Source organism: Hordeum vulgare, chromosome 6H, assembly GCF_904849725.1.
Source record: "Hordeum vulgare subsp. vulgare chromosome 6H, MorexV3_pseudomolecules_assembly, whole genome shotgun sequence".
In the NCBI taxonomy this organism is placed as follows: domain Eukaryota; kingdom Viridiplantae; phylum Streptophyta; class Magnoliopsida; order Poales; family Poaceae; genus Hordeum; species Hordeum vulgare.
In genome coordinates, this window is record NC_058523.1 from 27,908,271 (window position 1) to 27,925,136 (window position 16,866).

At 45.6% G+C, this 16,866-nt stretch overlaps 2 protein-coding genes across 2 annotated transcripts; both read left to right on the forward strand.

Moving 5' to 3' along the window:
• The first annotated feature begins 3,072 nt into the window (after positions 1–3,072).
• On the forward strand, positions 3,073–7,573 carry LOC123404692 (wall-associated receptor kinase 5-like). Its single transcript, XM_045098630.1, has 3 exons — positions 3,073–3,946; positions 5,840–5,989; positions 6,380–7,573. The coding sequence occupies exons 1-3, from the start codon at positions 3,073–3,075 to the stop codon at positions 7,546–7,548; spliced, it is 2,193 nt and encodes a 730-aa protein (XP_044954565.1). The 3' UTR covers positions 7,549–7,573.
• A 5,852-nt stretch (positions 7,574–13,425) lies between these two features.
• Positions 13,426–16,662, forward strand: LOC123402004. Its single transcript, XM_045095855.1, has 2 exons — positions 13,426–14,647; positions 16,636–16,662. The coding sequence occupies exons 1-2, from the start codon at positions 13,528–13,530 to the stop codon at positions 16,641–16,643; spliced, it is 1,128 nt and encodes a 375-aa protein (XP_044951790.1). The 5' UTR covers positions 13,426–13,527; the 3' UTR covers positions 16,644–16,662.
• Positions 16,663–16,866: the final 204 nt, after the last annotated feature.

A 16,866-nucleotide genomic window follows, 5' to 3' on the forward strand; every position in this document is an offset into this window, starting at 1 on the left:
GTTAATGGACATACCTGTGGAAGCTTCGACTTCTCTCATCTTTGCCACACGCTTAGCCCGACCCATCTGCAAGTCATCCGCGTCCGGTTGCTCCTGAATCCTCTGACTAGACCTCATGCCCGACGTCATCGGATTAGCTATCCCGCCATACGCTATAACTTTTTCCGCAGAAAATGAGTCAATGCTGCCTTGTTCCGAAGAGTGCCGAGCAGGTGTCTCCAACCCGAGTTCCGCTGGAGAAGGGCTGCGCTGCACTGGCTCGCCCTACGCCTGCTGTCCTGGCTCGGCCTGCGCCTGCAGTCCCACGAGTGCCGCAGGAGAAGAGATGGTGCCTAAAATGAATTATTATTTGTATATATCAAATAAATCCGCCATTATAAATTTAGGTTTAATAGCGTGATCAGCAGAGGTAACAATACTGAATGAAAGGAATAGAGCTAGCTTTAAGCTTCCAACGTATCCATTGAGCTACCTAGACATTTCAGTTGTTTAAAGCTAGTGTTCATGTAGCTATCTTCATTTCTGAGGAACGAATATTTTTCTTTGAGGAACAACTTCACAATGCTGTGCACTAAAACCACCATTATTCAATTCTTGAAGATTCAGTACACAGGCTACAGTCGAATTTAGTTCAGTAATTGCCGAAATAATTTGCTAATCTTGGTATTCATTGTTTTTTGCATGTATGGGTACATATAATAACGTGATAACTACAGTTTGCTAACTCTGACTTGAACCACAAACATTACATAATGAAGTTATCATTAGGACAATGGCCACTGCCTGGCTACAGAATGTAAAGTTAATTACATACCACTAAAAATATTTTATAGATCATAATCACTAAATAAGACGGCGCCATACAAGCGTAAGAATAGAACACTGCAGAACATCATCGCTGTACATAGAAAAGTTCATCAAGCTGGGAAAAAAATAAAGAGATGTCAACACTTAAAATTGATAGCTTAACACGGAAGGGTGTGCACAGTTTTAATATACAACGCGATGCAAAGCATGATATTACCTAAAGGATCGTGTATCTCTTTTGGGGGAAATTGGGAGCTGTTACGTGTCCGCCCGCCGATCTTTTTAGCCACCAACGTCATTAAATGTCTGTTGAGAATTTTAACTTTCAGGTGTATCTTTTTGAAAAATTCAAAGTACATCTTGTACATCTTTTCTTTTTTGCATCTTGTTACTACATGTATATCTTGTAGGTGTGTTGTATTTTCCTTACAATTTTTCTATAAAATAACACTTCCATTTGTAGGCTACACACACAAAATTTGAGGAACCACAATAACAGATAGTAGGTCCAATTTCATTCACATATATGTTTTTTGTGTAGCTCACAACACATTTACTTCAAAAATGAAATAAAAATACGCCCTTCATTTCTAAACATAAGACCTTTTAAAGATTTCAATACAAACCATACAAAAAAAATAGACACATTTTAGAGAACACAAAAAATGAAATAAAAATACCCCTTCCGTTTTTAATATATAAGTCTTTTAAAAGATTTCACTAGGAACTATATAGGAAAAAGGAGGGAGTAGTAACCCTTGCAAGCCGTCACACAAGTCGTAATCCCCATGGACAGTGTATGCTGCCAATTCGCCGGCAACCAATTCCGTTGATTCAGTCAAATGGAGGCTGGATCCTGCTAGTCTCTCTGCTCCCGTCGATTTGGCCGCCCGCGCGCTCCCGGCAAACAAAACAAGGGATTGGAGTTTGGCCAAGTCCTCCTCCTCTGAAAGAGGCCGGCCAGTAGAAGAATGGCCCCATTCCCGTCTTTTTCTCGAGGGCAAAAAAGGAGTTTGACAAGTGCAGAACACGGCCATTTTTGTCCAAGATGAGTTCATGAGCAGAGCCGGTGCGCACCGCGCTCCGCTTCAGTTGGGAGCGCGAACTGGATCGCCGTCCCTCCCTCCGTATCCCAGCTACAGGCACAGGTACTTTTCGTCCGAAATTATTTGTGCAAGACCGGCCGCTCAAGTCCCGGGGAGAACTGAACCACTGAGGTACAACAGGCAGGGTAGCTTCCGCTAGCAGTCAGGGACCAAAGATACGGAGTCCCTGGTGTTGGTCAACCACCCAGCCTCAAGATTTCCGGGACCGGCCAACGGTCCTTCCACAAATTCACCAAGCCGCCATCCCCAAGGGAGAGCTGCCTATCAAGCTCATCTCACGGAGTCTGAGTGCCCTTCCATGTTCTCTTCTCATCATCCCACCTGAACCATTCCCAATCATCCATTTGTCTGCCGGATAGGTAGTTAGAAGATAGGTAGCAGTTGCAGTCACCACCGAGTTAATGAGCACCGGTCTTCAAGTCCTGTTGAGAAGGTGTTCTTTCCATGGCGAGAGCTTGCCGGCTGCAGCTCCGCACTATCGGCTTTCTGAACCGTAGGCGCAAACCCAGATACCCATGGCAAAGAACCTTGCACTCCACCAAAATCACTAAGCATAGGAGATTTTTTTTTTAGAATCGCATAGGAGATATGCACCACCAAATGTCTTCAAGATGGCCTGGACAGCAGCAAAATCTTCCGGCAAAGGATATCTGTATTTAAGAAGTAAAAAATCAGGCTGTTTAACTGTGCAAACAACCAAAACCTTACAACTTGGAAACCCGGTCTTCATATTTGCGCAAGGCATGTGAATCCAGTGCCAGAAATCCAAAGGCGAGAAACATTTCCTTGCATAACTCGAATCTACACATGCAAACAGTCAAACAAAAGATGAAAAGACCTTCTAGTATTTATATAATATTCTATCTTTTATATATATTAAGATTGCAAGCTCAACTGAATTTTTCACAGCATTTCATGTACATGATTTATAGTACCTTGACATTTACAAAGCATTGTTAAGATTGTTCAGCCATGCTAAAATTTTCAGGCATATTTCGACAACATAGAAATGAGAAGTACACAGGAACTCAGGAAGTGTTGCCTACAACTTTTAGAGTTGAAACGAATGTCCATTAGTTTACTTACTGTTTTTTTCCCTATTTTCCTGTAGTGCTGTGCAGCAGAATCTTCTGGGAAACTCCAGTTTCAGACAAGTAACATGGCTTTCGTGCTGCTGGTAGTTGTTGCAGTCATGTTGCACCTAGCCTCTACATCAGCGCAGCCTGCCCTCGGATGCAAAACACAATGTGGTGATGTCCACATTCCTTATCCGTTTGGCATTGGTATTGGTACTGGCTGTGCTATTAAAGGTTTTGAGATCATTTGTAAGAGTACTGCTAATGGAATCTACAAGCCGTTCATGTTCGTTCAGAATGTGGAGGTTATAAGCATCTCAGCGCCCCTCGGTCAAGTCCGAGTTTTCAACGACATCTCGACATACTGCTACAATACAAGTTCAAGAGCAATGGTACAGAACGCTTGGTCCCTTGACTTCTCGCGAAGCCCGTTCCGCTTCTCCTATGTACGCAACAAGCTCATAGTCATTGGCTGTAACACGCTCGCATACATCAACAACTTGGGAAGCACCGCAAAGTATACGACAGCGTGTGCAGCGGTGTGTGAGAGCCCGGCAGCACTGACAAACGGTTCTTGTGTTGGCGCAGGCTGCTGCCAAAACGATATACCAAAGGGTCTAAGGGGCTATAGCTTCAGTTTTTTTGACGTTTACCGTAAGTCCAATAGTACACTTTTCAACCCATGTGGCTACGCCGCTATGGTGGAGGCAGAGACATTTAGTTTCATCTCGGACTTCATAACCACTACAAGGTTCAATGATACCGATGATGGGCGGAAGCCACTGGTGCTGGACTGGGTGGTCGGAAATGCAACGTGTGAAGTGGCCAGAGATATGCCTTCTTATGCGTGCCATAGCAGGAACAGCATGTGTGTGAACTCGACCAACGGCCAAGGGTATCTATGCAACTGCACCGACGGATATGAAGGGAACCCTTACCTCTTTGACGAATGCAGAGGCAAGTTCATTTCTTTTCTGCCTGGGCATCTTTTCCTGTTAATAGTTTGAAAGGAAAATATCATTACTTACTGTATGTCACAATTTTGATGCCTGGAAATACTTAGTTTTACAATCTGTTTTACTTTTTTTTTTCATCTAATTAGAATATTTACCTCATTTTTACTTTGGTGGAAGAATGACAATGTTAGGAAGTATTAGTATTAGTCTAGGAGTCCTTATTAGTCTATTAGGATTAGTCTAGGAGTCCTTATTAGTCTACGTTTACTTTCCTTGTACCTCAAGTCATGTGTAATATATATATGCCCCTTGGGCCTTCAATACAGATAAGTTGCTTTCCTAACATGGTATTAGAGCTTAGGTTATTTTTTTCGGGCGCCGTAACTCGTCCTCCCGATCCAATCTTCTATTCCGCCGCCGCTGCCTTCTCTCGCTGGCCATTGCTATCTTCACCGATCGCGCCCTCACCTGCCCGCTCGCTGGCTCCAGATCTTACGGAGGGAGGCGAGAGGCTTCTTCTTCCTCCTCCCGCCGGATCCCGCTGCAGTCCCTGCCATCGGTCTTCAGGATCCCGCCGCAGGCCCGCTCTCTCCTGGATCCAGCCGCTCCAGGTCGCGCCGCCTCCACTCCAGGTCGCGCCGCCCCATCTCTCGCCGCTCCACGCTGCTGGATTTGCAGAGCGCCGCCGTCGATTCATCTATCGCAGCTCTGATCTAGTTGCTGCTCGTTCCAATTTGACTGACACCATCTCCTTCACGCCTGTCATGCCCGCATGGCGGCATCGATCCAGATCGACCCGGGCATCCAGGTCAACGCCCGCCGCCCCGTTCAGGCTTCGTCAACCCGCCCGTGCATCTACTACTGTGGCCGCTTATCCCTTCTACTGCTTGCCCGCAGCTCCACGCATGGCTCTCCCTACTTGCCGCTGATCATGTTGTTTGGGTCTGCGTGCTGCTGTTTTGCTGCTTGGGCTGCCGCTCATCCATGCAACTCTCCTGCTGCTATCATGTGTTGCTTGCCTACATGCTTGCTGCTTCGTGTGTTAGCTCTTTCTCGTAGCTACTTCCACTGCCATCATCCCTAGTCTAGTTTTTTTTGGGTTTTCCGCTGCGTCCACCAAATCCGTCGATGTTTTGTGTTATCACGTCATGCGAGTCCACCATACCTTTGTCCGTCGGCCTTTTCTTTGGTCCTGATCTTTTCTATGCAACTTTTGTGGCCTATTTGCCCTTGTTGTTTTCTATAGGATTTCCTGGACTTCTTTTGCATTGTCAATCTATGTTCATCGTGCCTTAACCGCCGAGCTTCTTTCACCGTCGGTTGTCGTGGACTATGATTTTCTGCACAATGCTTTATTCTCTTGATCTGCTATCTTCTTTTAACAACCCATCTTCCCTTGATACTTATCTTATATCTTCAAGTGATGCGGTGTCTACCTCTGATGTGCCATCTCTTCGTTCTCTCCTTCGACGACTCGACAAGTTTTGAAGACTCTTCATGCTACGACGACACTCTCAAGACGCGGATTTGGATTATCATTGTTTTTTAGTATTACACTTCTTCAAATGCAATGCTATTGCATACGCTTTGCATTTGAGGGGGGGTGTTAGGAAGTATTAGTATTAGTCTAGAAGTCTTTGTTAGTCTATTAGTATTAGTCTAGGAGTCCTTATTAGTCTATGTTTACTTTCCTTGCACCTCAAGTCATGTGTAATATATATATGCCTTTTGGGCCTTCAATACAGATAAGTTGCTTTCCTAACAGACAAAACATTACACTCATTATGCCATTCAAAAATTTGTATTTGCGAGTACACATATGCCGATTTTTTTTCATGCATTACTATTCAATCAATCACTTGACCTCAAATAATTTGGTTCTTTGTTGTTGCAGATGTCAATGAATGTGAGAAGAATTCAAGTATATGCCCGAAGTCTGCAACATGCCATAACACTATAGGAGGGTATTATTGTTCATGTTCTGCAGGCAGAAAATTTGTAATGGAAACAAAATCTTGTAACCCAGACATCACCCTAATCATAGGTAAACTACTAGATGTTTTTAGCATTCGCTTTCTTGTGAGAAAACAAAGTCCAACTGTACATAAAGATATTAATCACATTTAGCAAAAGAGGGTCCAAATAGTAACATTACCACAACCCAGGCAATCACACAGTGGTGTGTCTCCTTGTGTTGGGCATGCAACAAGTCTATCCGAGGAAGCTTTAAAATAAATAAATGAAATGAGAAAAATTGACAAAAACTCAAAAAGTAAGTCCAGAAACAAGCATCCTTAATTTGTTTTGGAAGTATAATTATATTGCATCACGACCCTTTAGTCCACTTTACCACAGCATTTTTTTCTATGCTTTTAGATATACATTGCGGGTTCAATTTGACTAACAGAAACACCGTTCATGTTGATTTCTACAGGCATTAGCATTGGTGTCGTCGTTCTGGTGATTATCATCTTCTGCATACGTGTAATATTTGAGAGAAGAAATCTTGCGAACATAAAAAAAAAGTACTTTCAGCAGCACGGAGGGATGCTATTGTTTGAGAAGATGAAATCAGATCAGGGACTTTCATTTACAGTGTTTACTGAAGCAGAACTGAAACAAGCAACAAATAAATTTGACGAAAGCCTGATTCTTGGACATGGAGGCAATGGCACTGTGTACAAGGGAATAATTAAGGATATCACTCCAGTGGCAATTAAAAGGTGTGCATTGGTTGATGATAGGCAGAAGAAGGAATTTGGCAAGGAAATGTTGATTCTTTCGCAGATCAATCACAAGAACATTGTCAAGCTATTGGGGTGTTGCCTTGAGGTGGAAGTCCCCATGCTAGTATATGAGTTCATCCCAAAAGGAACATTGTTTGATCTTATTCATGGCAAGAACCATAAACAGCATCTCCCTTTCAGTTCTCTTCTAAGGATCGTCAATGAGGCAGCTGAGGGGCTTGCATTTTTACATTCCTATGCAAACCCACCAATTCTACATGGTGATGTGAAAACCTCTAACATCCTTCTTGATGAGAATTACATGGCAAAGGTGTCAGATTTTGGGGCATCTATAATAGCACCAACTGACAAAGCCCAGTTCGTCACAATGGTTCAAGGGACGTGTGGTTATCTGGACCCCGAATATATGCAGACATGTTGCTTGACAGACAAAAGTGATGTTTATAGCTTTGGCGTTGTTCTTCTAGAGATCCTAACTGGGGAGGAGCCACTGAAACTTGAAGGTCCTGAGGTATGCCGGAGCCTGTCGTCAAGTTTCCTGCTGGCTATGAAGGGGAACAACCTTGATAATATGCTCGACGATCAAATAAAAGGTCATGAGAACATGGAGTTGATTGTAGGGGTAGCAGATCTAGCTAGGCAATGCTTGGAAATGTGCAGTGAAAATAGGCCCTTGATGAAAGAGGTATCTGAGGAGCTTAGCAGATTAAGGAAGCTTTCGAGGCATCCTTGGATACATCATGATATTGAGACAGATAGCTTTCTCGGTCCGATTGAAATAGAACAAAGCTCTAAGTACACAGAGAAGGATGAAAGAATGCCCATAAATCCAAACAGTTTTTACCTTATGAGGTGAACGAAAACACTGTGAATTTTATGCTTTGGCACTTTGGTTGTTCGCTTAACCTTCTCCTCCTTTAGTTGTATGTGGCATTTCGGTGTAAGACTCTGTTGGACCCTTAGGTATTTTACAGACACACCATAATTTAGCAAGAATAAGTGTATCATGGTACAAAATGGGGATACATTCAGTGCTAGCCGTTTGAACTTGTGCGAGCTTCCATAGAAGTTTCCAAAATCATTCAAAGAAGATAAGTGGACGATTGGGCGTGAAAATGTGATCGAGTTTGGTACTGAAACTGTGCTACTACGTCAAGTGATTTACTTTTCCTTTTTCAGGGAAGTTAAGTGATTTGCTCGGTCGTGTGGGCTCGGCTCACTCACTTGGTTGGATCTCCCAAATCAAGGAAATGTCATCTTGACTCCGTCGGGGTCTCTGCACGCCGCCGTTATATTCCATTTTTTCATGGGAATACATACATCACTTGCTAGATTCTTTCACTTTCGCTGTTACATTCCAGGACATGATGTATTCTAGGTACCTAACCTACATTTGGACTCTAAACACATAATAAGATAAGAAAGAGATATAATAACAAAATGCAGATACATATGCAATCATATCCCCCAACCTCCCCCGTGCGGCGGCGCCGCCCCGCACCGGGGAGCCCCCGTCCTCCTCCTACGGCCGCCCCCCACCTCCTCTCCCCTCCGCCGCCGTCGCCTGGGGCGTCACAGGGCAAAGCCCTTGTGGCGTGGCGGCGGCGGCGGTCTTCTCCTCGGATCTCGATCTGGTTGGGAGGCGGCGCTCCTTTCCGGCCAAATCGGGGGCGGTGGCGCAGATCGGCGGCGACATGGCTGTGGTGCGGCGGCGGCGGTGGAGGACGGCTCCAGCAGCGGCAGATCTGGCCTCGACTCAGTCGGGCTGATTCGTTGTGCTACCGATTTCAATCACCGTCGGCGGTGCACTGCTCCTGGACTTGATCTGCAACACGAGGATGTCTGGGGCACCGGTCCTAGGCTTGGTGGTGGTGGCCTTCTTCTTCGTCGGAGGTGGTCGGCCTGAGGCTTGGTGGTTGGATCTCGCGATCCGTCATCCAGTCCCGGTTGCGAGTCAGGAAGACATAGTTGTTGGTGAAAACCGAGCCGATGGCAGACGATGGCGGCGTTCTGCGTCGTTACCTTGATGAAGGCATCGTCGTGTAACTACTGTTGACCCACTCGTGATGCTCAGGGGGAAACCCTAAGATCTGATTGTCAGATCGGACGATGGCGGCACTACGTTGTCGTGCCTCTCTTGGGAGCATCTTTTCTGGAGCAGCGCTGGATGACAGAGGTAGGCGGTGGAGCGGCTTCATCTTGATCGGAGCTTCGGTGGAGATGTCAAGTCATGCCTGGTCGTCAGGTGCTACGCTGTGTCATGCCTTCTCGGCAGGTGCTACGCACGACAGATCTTTTGGAGCCTTCATGTCAGGATGGACGAGCGCAGGATGGTGGCGCTGTTGGGCGCCATGGTGGCGTCGACGGATGGACGGACTGGCAAGGGTAATACGAATCTCTCTCCTGAAGATGGGACAGTGGTTCGATGATGATGGCGGCTTCTAAAACGTGTGCAAGCGGTATACGATTTAGGTTTGCTGCATCGTTTGTTGTTCCGATACGTTATAGAGATGGATCGGTGATGACAACGGTTTTTGATATGAAGAGTGAGAGCACTCAACATTATCATGTTTGTAGGTGTGAGTGGTGGCTTTGGGTGGTTTGATGTATGATCTTGTCAGACCGTTGTGAAATAATTAATAAAAATGGTTGTATGCATCGATTGATGCAGAGGCCGGGGGTTGAACCTCCTTTTCTAAAAAAATAATAACAAAATGCAGAGACATACTACTTCAGTTGTGCCATAAGTCTGACACACACACACACTCGCTTGCTTGCCGAGCCAGGGAGCAGACGACGGTCGGGTTCTTTGCGTCACGGTACTTCCGCAGGCGGGGGGTATCTCTTGTAATAAGGATGATGCCATGTCCATGAATTCAAGTCCCTGTATCTGTATGGATATCCTGATGAACAAAAGAAATCTACTCCATTAGGATGCTTGTTGAAGAACTGTTACGTGGTCTACTAAGCACAATCTAGAAGTAGAACGATGTAGCAAAGTAAAGTTCAGCAACCTGAGGCCCTGTTTGTTTCATAAGTCATAGGACTTTTTTAAGCCACAAGTCTCTACCTGTTTGTTTACAGGGATTTATAAGTCCCGAGTCCCTATCTGTTTGTTTACAGGGACTTATAAGTCCATGTTCAGAGACCGGCTGCGGCCTCCTCCGCCCTGGGGCACGGGCCTCCCACGACCAGGTCCAACCGGAGGAAGGCCATGACCGGCCGACTGGTCGAAGAGGAGTTGCTGGTACGAGCCTAACTTCGGAAAGACGTCGACGTTGCTGTTGAGATCCAAGAAACCCATTCCCCTCCCGAGATGTCCGCCGGCGGATGAGCCTTGGATTGCCTGTTGATGCGAGGGGAACGGAGAGGAGAAGGGGATCTGGTCCTCCTCATCATCGGCCATGGTGGCGGCGGTTGAGGATCCCGGCGACGGCGGCGATTGGAGCGAGGCGGGGAAGGAGCGAGGCGAGGAGGCGGGGAACGAGCGAGGCGGGGTAGGTGCGGGCCGATCGATAAGTCCCAATAAGTTCCTCCCTGAGAGTCTTTTTTGATAAGTCCCAAATGACCACTATAAGTCCCTCCTGTTTGGTTTAGATGGGACTTATAGGGACTTTTTTAAGTCCCTAAACCAATAAGTCTCTGAAAACAAACCCCCTCTGAGTATGACCGCAGGGATCCAATTGGACGGAACTGGATGAAGGGCAATTATAGACGGAATGACGAGGACGAACTCGGCGGGTTCCTGGCCGCGGGACAGGAAGGGGAGGGAGTCCGCCAAGACCGTCGGCCGTGGCTGGGGGCTACTCTGGCCCACCCATAGGGATCTGTGCGTGCCTGGAGACACGCATCGGCGTCGCATGCAGGAGGAGGAGGAGGCCGTTCTCGCGGGGGGTGCTGGCGGGAGGAGGCCCGGGTGGTTGAGGAGGAGGTGGCCGGAGCAGGCGGACGGACCCCGCGGGATTGGGGCGGAATGCGGCGGCACACGCACGCCGCCGCCGTCGTAGAGCGTGATAGTAGGGGCGGCTCATGAGCCGCTCATCCATAGGCTTTCTTCCGCACAACAGATCATTGGACGTCCACTCATCAAGTTTCGACTATTTAGCTCCTGTCCGGATCCAGCTTTGAATGCGAGCAATCCCCATCTTGATAATCTAGAACCTGACGGACTTTGTAAGCATGTGGAGAATGAAAAGAGGAGCTGCTGAAGATGGACGCATGCACAGCTAGCAAGCTTGCTGGCGTCCGAACATGGAGGACATGCTCCCAGTCCTCCAACCGAAGACACAACCACCACCGCGACAACAACACAGGCCTACAGATCAAGAATTTATTAATCCATAGATCAGGTCCATATCTTTTGTTTGTGAAAGTGCTTCTCGTCCATGGGGTAACGAAAAAGGGAGTCGACGACTCCGACAACGACACACACTCGCGCCCATGGGGCAGGAGAGGACTAACGACAGCAGCGGAGGCGACCCGTGCTCGTGCCCATGGAGCAGCAGAGAGTAGGAGCGGTGGGCAACGACGACGATCCACGATCACATACGTAGATAACACAAAAGAGGAGCGACAAGGCATTGCAATTTGCGAGGCCAAAGATAAAACTACCGAATACTAGTCCCCGCTAATTGAGGATGAAGAGGTGCGCGAGGTGGTCTACCGGCATAATATTTAATTTGAGACGTTAGTATGTGTCACAGATCATTGATGTAATATGGTCTGTTTTTTTATGGGAGGTTATATGGTCGGTTATATGTGACTTAGGCCCTGTTTGGAACCATAATAGATTATGATAATCTGGATTATGAAGATAGATTATATAATCTGGTTTATAAAAATAATCTAGGTGATCATGTTTGAAGGCCAGATTATATAAACTGTAATCCAGGTTTTACATTGCATAATGACCTGTCTGCCCTCTGTTTTTTTAAAAAGAGGAGGGTGGCGGTGGTAGGAATGTAATTATCTCCAACTTTACAAGGGTAATGGGTCATTAGCATTCCATAATCTGATTTTAGCTGGTATAGAGTAGATTATGAGTTTTTAATAATCTATTCATCTAGTTTTTATAATCTACACCATAAGCTATCCTGTTTGGAGACAAAATAGATTATAAAAACTGGATTATATAATCTGGTTGGTTCCAAACAAGGACTTAACTGGATTGATCGAATGTCCATGGTAATCTTCCATTGTTGGTGTGGCTATAATAAAATTAAGGGAGTGGCTAGAACTCATCTAAATGAGATATAATTTGGTCTCATTCACTTTTTTCTATGGTATGGTATGATAGATTAAGGGATTCCCTCCATCACCCCGCTCGTTGCGGTTGCGGTTGGGTGTGTTTGGTTGCAGTTGCAGCCGTGTCACTACGGTTGCAACTACTACAACAACAAAAAAGGAAAAAAAGCAGGTTCCCTTGGCACCTTACGTCTTGCAGTTGCGGGCGTGTCGGGTCGGTTGCAACTACTAGCCTTAGGACAAGCGTTTACAGTTGGGTATCACAGGTTGCAGTTGCAGTTGTGTCAGTTAGGTTGCAACTGCTACATAGAAATAGGAAAAAACAAAAAAAGATGCCCTCCATCACCCCGCTCGTTTGCGGTTGCGGTTGGCTGTGCTTGGTTGCAGTTGCAGCCTTGTCACTGCGGTTGCGGTTGGGTGTGCTTGGTTGCAGTTGCAGCCTTGTCACTGCGGGTGCAACTATTACAACAAAAAAAAGGAAAAAAGCAGGTTCCGTTCGCGCCTTACGTCTTGCAGTGTCGGTCGTGTCGGGTCGGTTGCAACTACTAGCCTTAGCACAAGCGTTTATAGTTAGGTATCACAGGTTGCAGCTGCCAGTCGTGTCGGTTAGATTGCAACTGCTACATAGAAAAAGAAAAAAAAGACAAAAAAGACAAAAATGATGCCCTACATTAAAAAAGTGAATGAGGCCAATTTGTTTCTCATTCGAATGAGTTTTAGCAAAACCGTAAAATTAAACTACAAGTATATATGTATAGAGGGAATAGTCTAAAACAAAATATGAGATCGTCCTGCTATCCGGAGTAATTGACGAAAAAACTATCACTTTTGGGGTCACCGTCCCACAGAACTACCACTTAAAAAAAATTTGACCAAAAACTATCATTTTTTGACTCCTAAGGCCTTGTTTGAAACCAATCAAATTATATAATCCAGTTTTTATAATTAATTTAGTCTCCAAATAAGACATATTATGATGTAGATTATAAAAATTAGATGAACAGATTATTAAAAACTCATAATCTATTATATCCAGCTAAAATCAGATTATGGATTGCTAATGAATCATTACCTTGTAAATTTGGAGATAATTACATTTCTGCCACCGTCACCCTCCTCTTCTTTTTCAAAAAAGAGAGGGCAGACGAGTCATTATGCAATGTAAAATCTGGATTACAGTTTATATAATATGGCCTCCAAACATGCTCACCTAGATTATTTTTATAAATCAGATTATATAATTTATTTTTAGAATCCAGATTATCATAATCTATTGTGGTTTCAAACAAGGCCTAAGTTGACCGTTATGACATATGATCATAGTGGTAGTTTTTGATCAATTTTTTTTAAAGTGGTAGTTCTGCGAGACGATGACCCCAAAAGTGATATTTTTTTGTCAATTACTCTCCTATCCGAGAGAAAAAACAGAAAAGGATTTCTTTAGTGTAACTTTGGGCCGATCCATTTCCACATTTCATTGTGGGCTGCTGCTGCTGCTTCGACGCCACCCACCCACCACATCCCGCACAGCCCGCACGAGCAGCGAGGCCTCTGCCGCCGCCGCCGCCGCCCCCACCCCCGCTCGCCGGCGATGGGGCCACTGGAGGACGACGACCTGCTCCGCCAGATCCTCGTCCGCCTGCGCCCGCAGCCCTCCTCCCTTCCCCGCGCCTCCGCCGTCTGCAAGCGCTGGCGCCTCCTCGTCTCCGACCCAGGATTCTCCCGCCGCTTCCGCGTCCACCACCGCCGCAGCCCTCCTCTCCTCGGCTGCTTCCTCAGAAACGACGCCCTGCCCTTCATCCCCACTCTCGACGCCCCGGACCGCGTCTCCCCCGCCCGTTTCTCCCTGCAGCCCGGCGACGGCGACGGCGACCGGTTCATGTCCCTCGGATGCCGCCATGGCCTGGCGCTCGTCTTCAACAAGCACACGGGTCAGATCCTGGTGTGGGACCCCGTCACCGGCGACCAGCGCCGCCTCGACGTGCCACCGGGGGTCGCGGTGCACGCGGAGAAGACAACGATCAACGGGGCGGTGCTTCGTGCTCGTGCTCGTGCCGCCGGAGACGAGGCCCAGCGCTTCCAATTCCATGTGGTGTTGGCAGTGGCGGACAACGACGACGAGCAGCACCGGCGTGCGCTTGCCTGCGTCTACTCGTCGGAGACCGGCGCATGGGGTGATCTCGTCTCAACACAGCTTCCGTCCGACGTTCCAACGACCGATGCTCCCATCTTGGTTTCTACTGACAAGCCCGCTGTGCTGGTTGGGGACTCCCTTTACTGGAAGCTTGCTGGGAATATGGACGGAATTCTCGAGTTTGATTTGGAGAAGCAAAGCCTAGCTGTGATATGGGTGCCGGTGCATGTCCTTGAAGAGGGCCAGTACATGTTCTTGGTTATGCCGGCAGAGGGCGGTGGCCTTGGTTTACTCCTCCAGACAGACTGCAGCATCCAGTTGTGGAAGATGGAGACTGATTCTGGCGGTGTTGCTTCATGGGGGCTTGGAAGAACCATTGAACTGGACAAGCTGCTTTCTCTGAATTCTGAGGAGAATGACATATTGATACCGGGGCTCGACGAGGAAAATAATGTGGTGTTCGTGTGGACAGATCACATCCTCTTTATGGTCCATCTTGAGTCAATGAAGTTCAAGAAGCTTTCTGGAACCTACCCCCTTTCTCATTATCATCCATTCAGAAGTGTCTACGCTGCAGGTAAAGCATGTCTTCACATATTCGTTGTAACAAAACCAAGTTAAATTTTGATTATTGGTTCATGGCATATATATGGTTGATCCTTTCCTGTTTAGTTAACCAGTTTAAGTAGTACTATACTACTATATCAGTTGTTCCTTTTGCTGCTTCATGACCTCTTCAACATATATCGATTCTTTCTTATAGTAGTTCTGTTCTGATTCTTGTGTGGTGGTGTTGTATGTAATGATTGTGATTTGTTATGTTAGAAAAAAAGAATCTGTTAGTGCTATATGATTTTGTATATTCTCTGCAGCCAGGCGATGGCCTGCAATTGGTCTATTGTTTAGTTTCACTTCTGTAATTATTGTTGTTCAAGTCAGAGCTAGCAAACTGTCTTCATCTGTTTATTATCATCCACAACTCTTTGCTTACCCGGTCACCTCCTTGCATTGATGGCAGACTGCATCTATGACGTTTCCTCCAGGCCCTGCTTCTCTTCCTTATGCCTTTAACCACCCGGCTTCTATTTTATTTGCTGATGTTCTATCCCCTCTCTACTGGATGTGAATACTTCCGATTGCCTACCTGTTCAATCGAACTGCCATGCTTTCAGTTTACCTCCTCCTTAGTACTCCCCCAGTTCCTTCTGATAATGCAGGTTTTTTTTTCTCTCTAGCTCCTAGATGACTCAAAAATCATTGCCCTTCCCCTCTTTGCGAATATGTTAAGTGGTAACATAATCAATACGTCCTCTTTTGTGTTCATCATGGACATATTTTTTATTTGTTTTACTTCTACTAGTTGCTACATGCCTTTTATTAGTTTTTCGTGTTTATGGACCTATCAAATCCTAATGCGATTCATATGGTGTTACCTCTACGTAAGTAGTTGATAGCTATGCATGACCATTTGCTTCATACTTCCTTCATATAAACGGGCCGGGATAGCTATATCATTTCACACGGCTGCTTATTTTGGGTCCTTATTGTACCTAGTGAACTGATGATTGTCAGAATCCTCGAAGAGTATGTTTTCATTAATTCTTGTATTTCTATTTATCCTTTTGCTCAATTTATTGCAGTTTTATGGATGATTGTTCTAGTGCAAGGCAGTTTGCTTAAATTTTAATCTCAGCATATCTCTCAGTGTCTATCTAATTTGCATATGTAATCTGCCATTATGCACTAACATGAGTTGTCTGGTCCAAGCTATATGTATCAATGCTTTGCCGGCAGTCTATTTTCTGCACTTTTGGTCACTTTTAAGTGTTTAAGACTTTATAAACATATGACCGAAATGGCATGACTAACAGATTCACTGTAAACATTGCTTTTGTCACAAATTGCATTTTTTACTAACATTTTAATATTATCAGTAAACTAGTGGTCAAAGCATTGCTTTTGTTGTTGTGAAGAAAGAATAATGCATCTATTTTGGGCCGAAGGAAATGTGTCTATTAATAAGACAATGCACAATCCCTTAGTTGAGGCTTCTACTACATGAGTTCAATTAAATTTGATTTGTGAGCGACTAAAAGTATGTCTATGAGCTATAAACCAGATGGTTTGAGTTTGTTGCCCTATGAGCCCCTTGTGTGCCCATGATAACAAGGACTATTTCAAATGATTCGAAAAGCTAGGATGTCCAGTATTTCCCTTTAATGGAATTATTTGGACCACTGATTTTATTTGAATTTTTGGCTTCACTGAGAATAGAATAACAGATGTAGCCCAAAAGTTAAAGAATATGCTAACAATAAGAGGCGAAGGTGTGGTGATAAAAAATGAATCGTTCTCCTGTAGCGGTTCTCTGTTTGTAATGGGATGCTGACCGCTGAGACGGTCCAGTTTCGGAGCATGTGGCACGGTTTCCGCAATACCAGTGAAGTTAATGTGTAGTGTTTGAGTCGTACTGTAAATTGAGATACCATAACTTAACCGTTTTTTCCCTGAATGTGTTGAGATACATCACTTTAACTTTGACTGATGAAATCGGCTGGTCTGCAGGTATCTAGGGTTACATTCCGGTGGCCGAGATGCAGAAAATGGCTTGTGTGCTGTTGGTTCTTCCGATTTGTATGCTGTTCGGGGGGTCTGTTATGTGCTCGTCTTGGAATTTAGCCCTATGTACTGGCCAGTTGTGAATTTGCCCCTCTAAGCGCTTCATTTGCAAACTTTACCTGTCTACTATCTAAGTTCTGTATGCGGACACGGTGACTTGCTCGGATTAATAATTAG

Excerpts from the sequence above, each read along its gene's own strand:
- LOC123404692 (XM_045098630.1), top strand. The coding sequence starts at position 3,073 with ATGGCTTTCGTGCTGCTGGTAGTTGTTGCAGTCATGTTGCACCTAGCC. Across the intron at positions 3,947-5,839 it reads CCTCTTTGACGAATGCAGAG|ATGTCAATGAATGTGAGAAG; the intron begins GCAAGTTCATTT and ends TTGTTGTTGCAG. Across the intron at positions 5,990-6,379 it reads AGACATCACCCTAATCATAG|GCATTAGCATTGGTGTCGTC; the intron begins GTAAACTACTAG and ends TGATTTCTACAG.
- LOC123402004 (XM_045095855.1), top strand. The coding sequence starts at position 13,528 with ATGGGGCCACTGGAGGACGACGACCTGCTCCGCCAGATCCTCGTCCGC.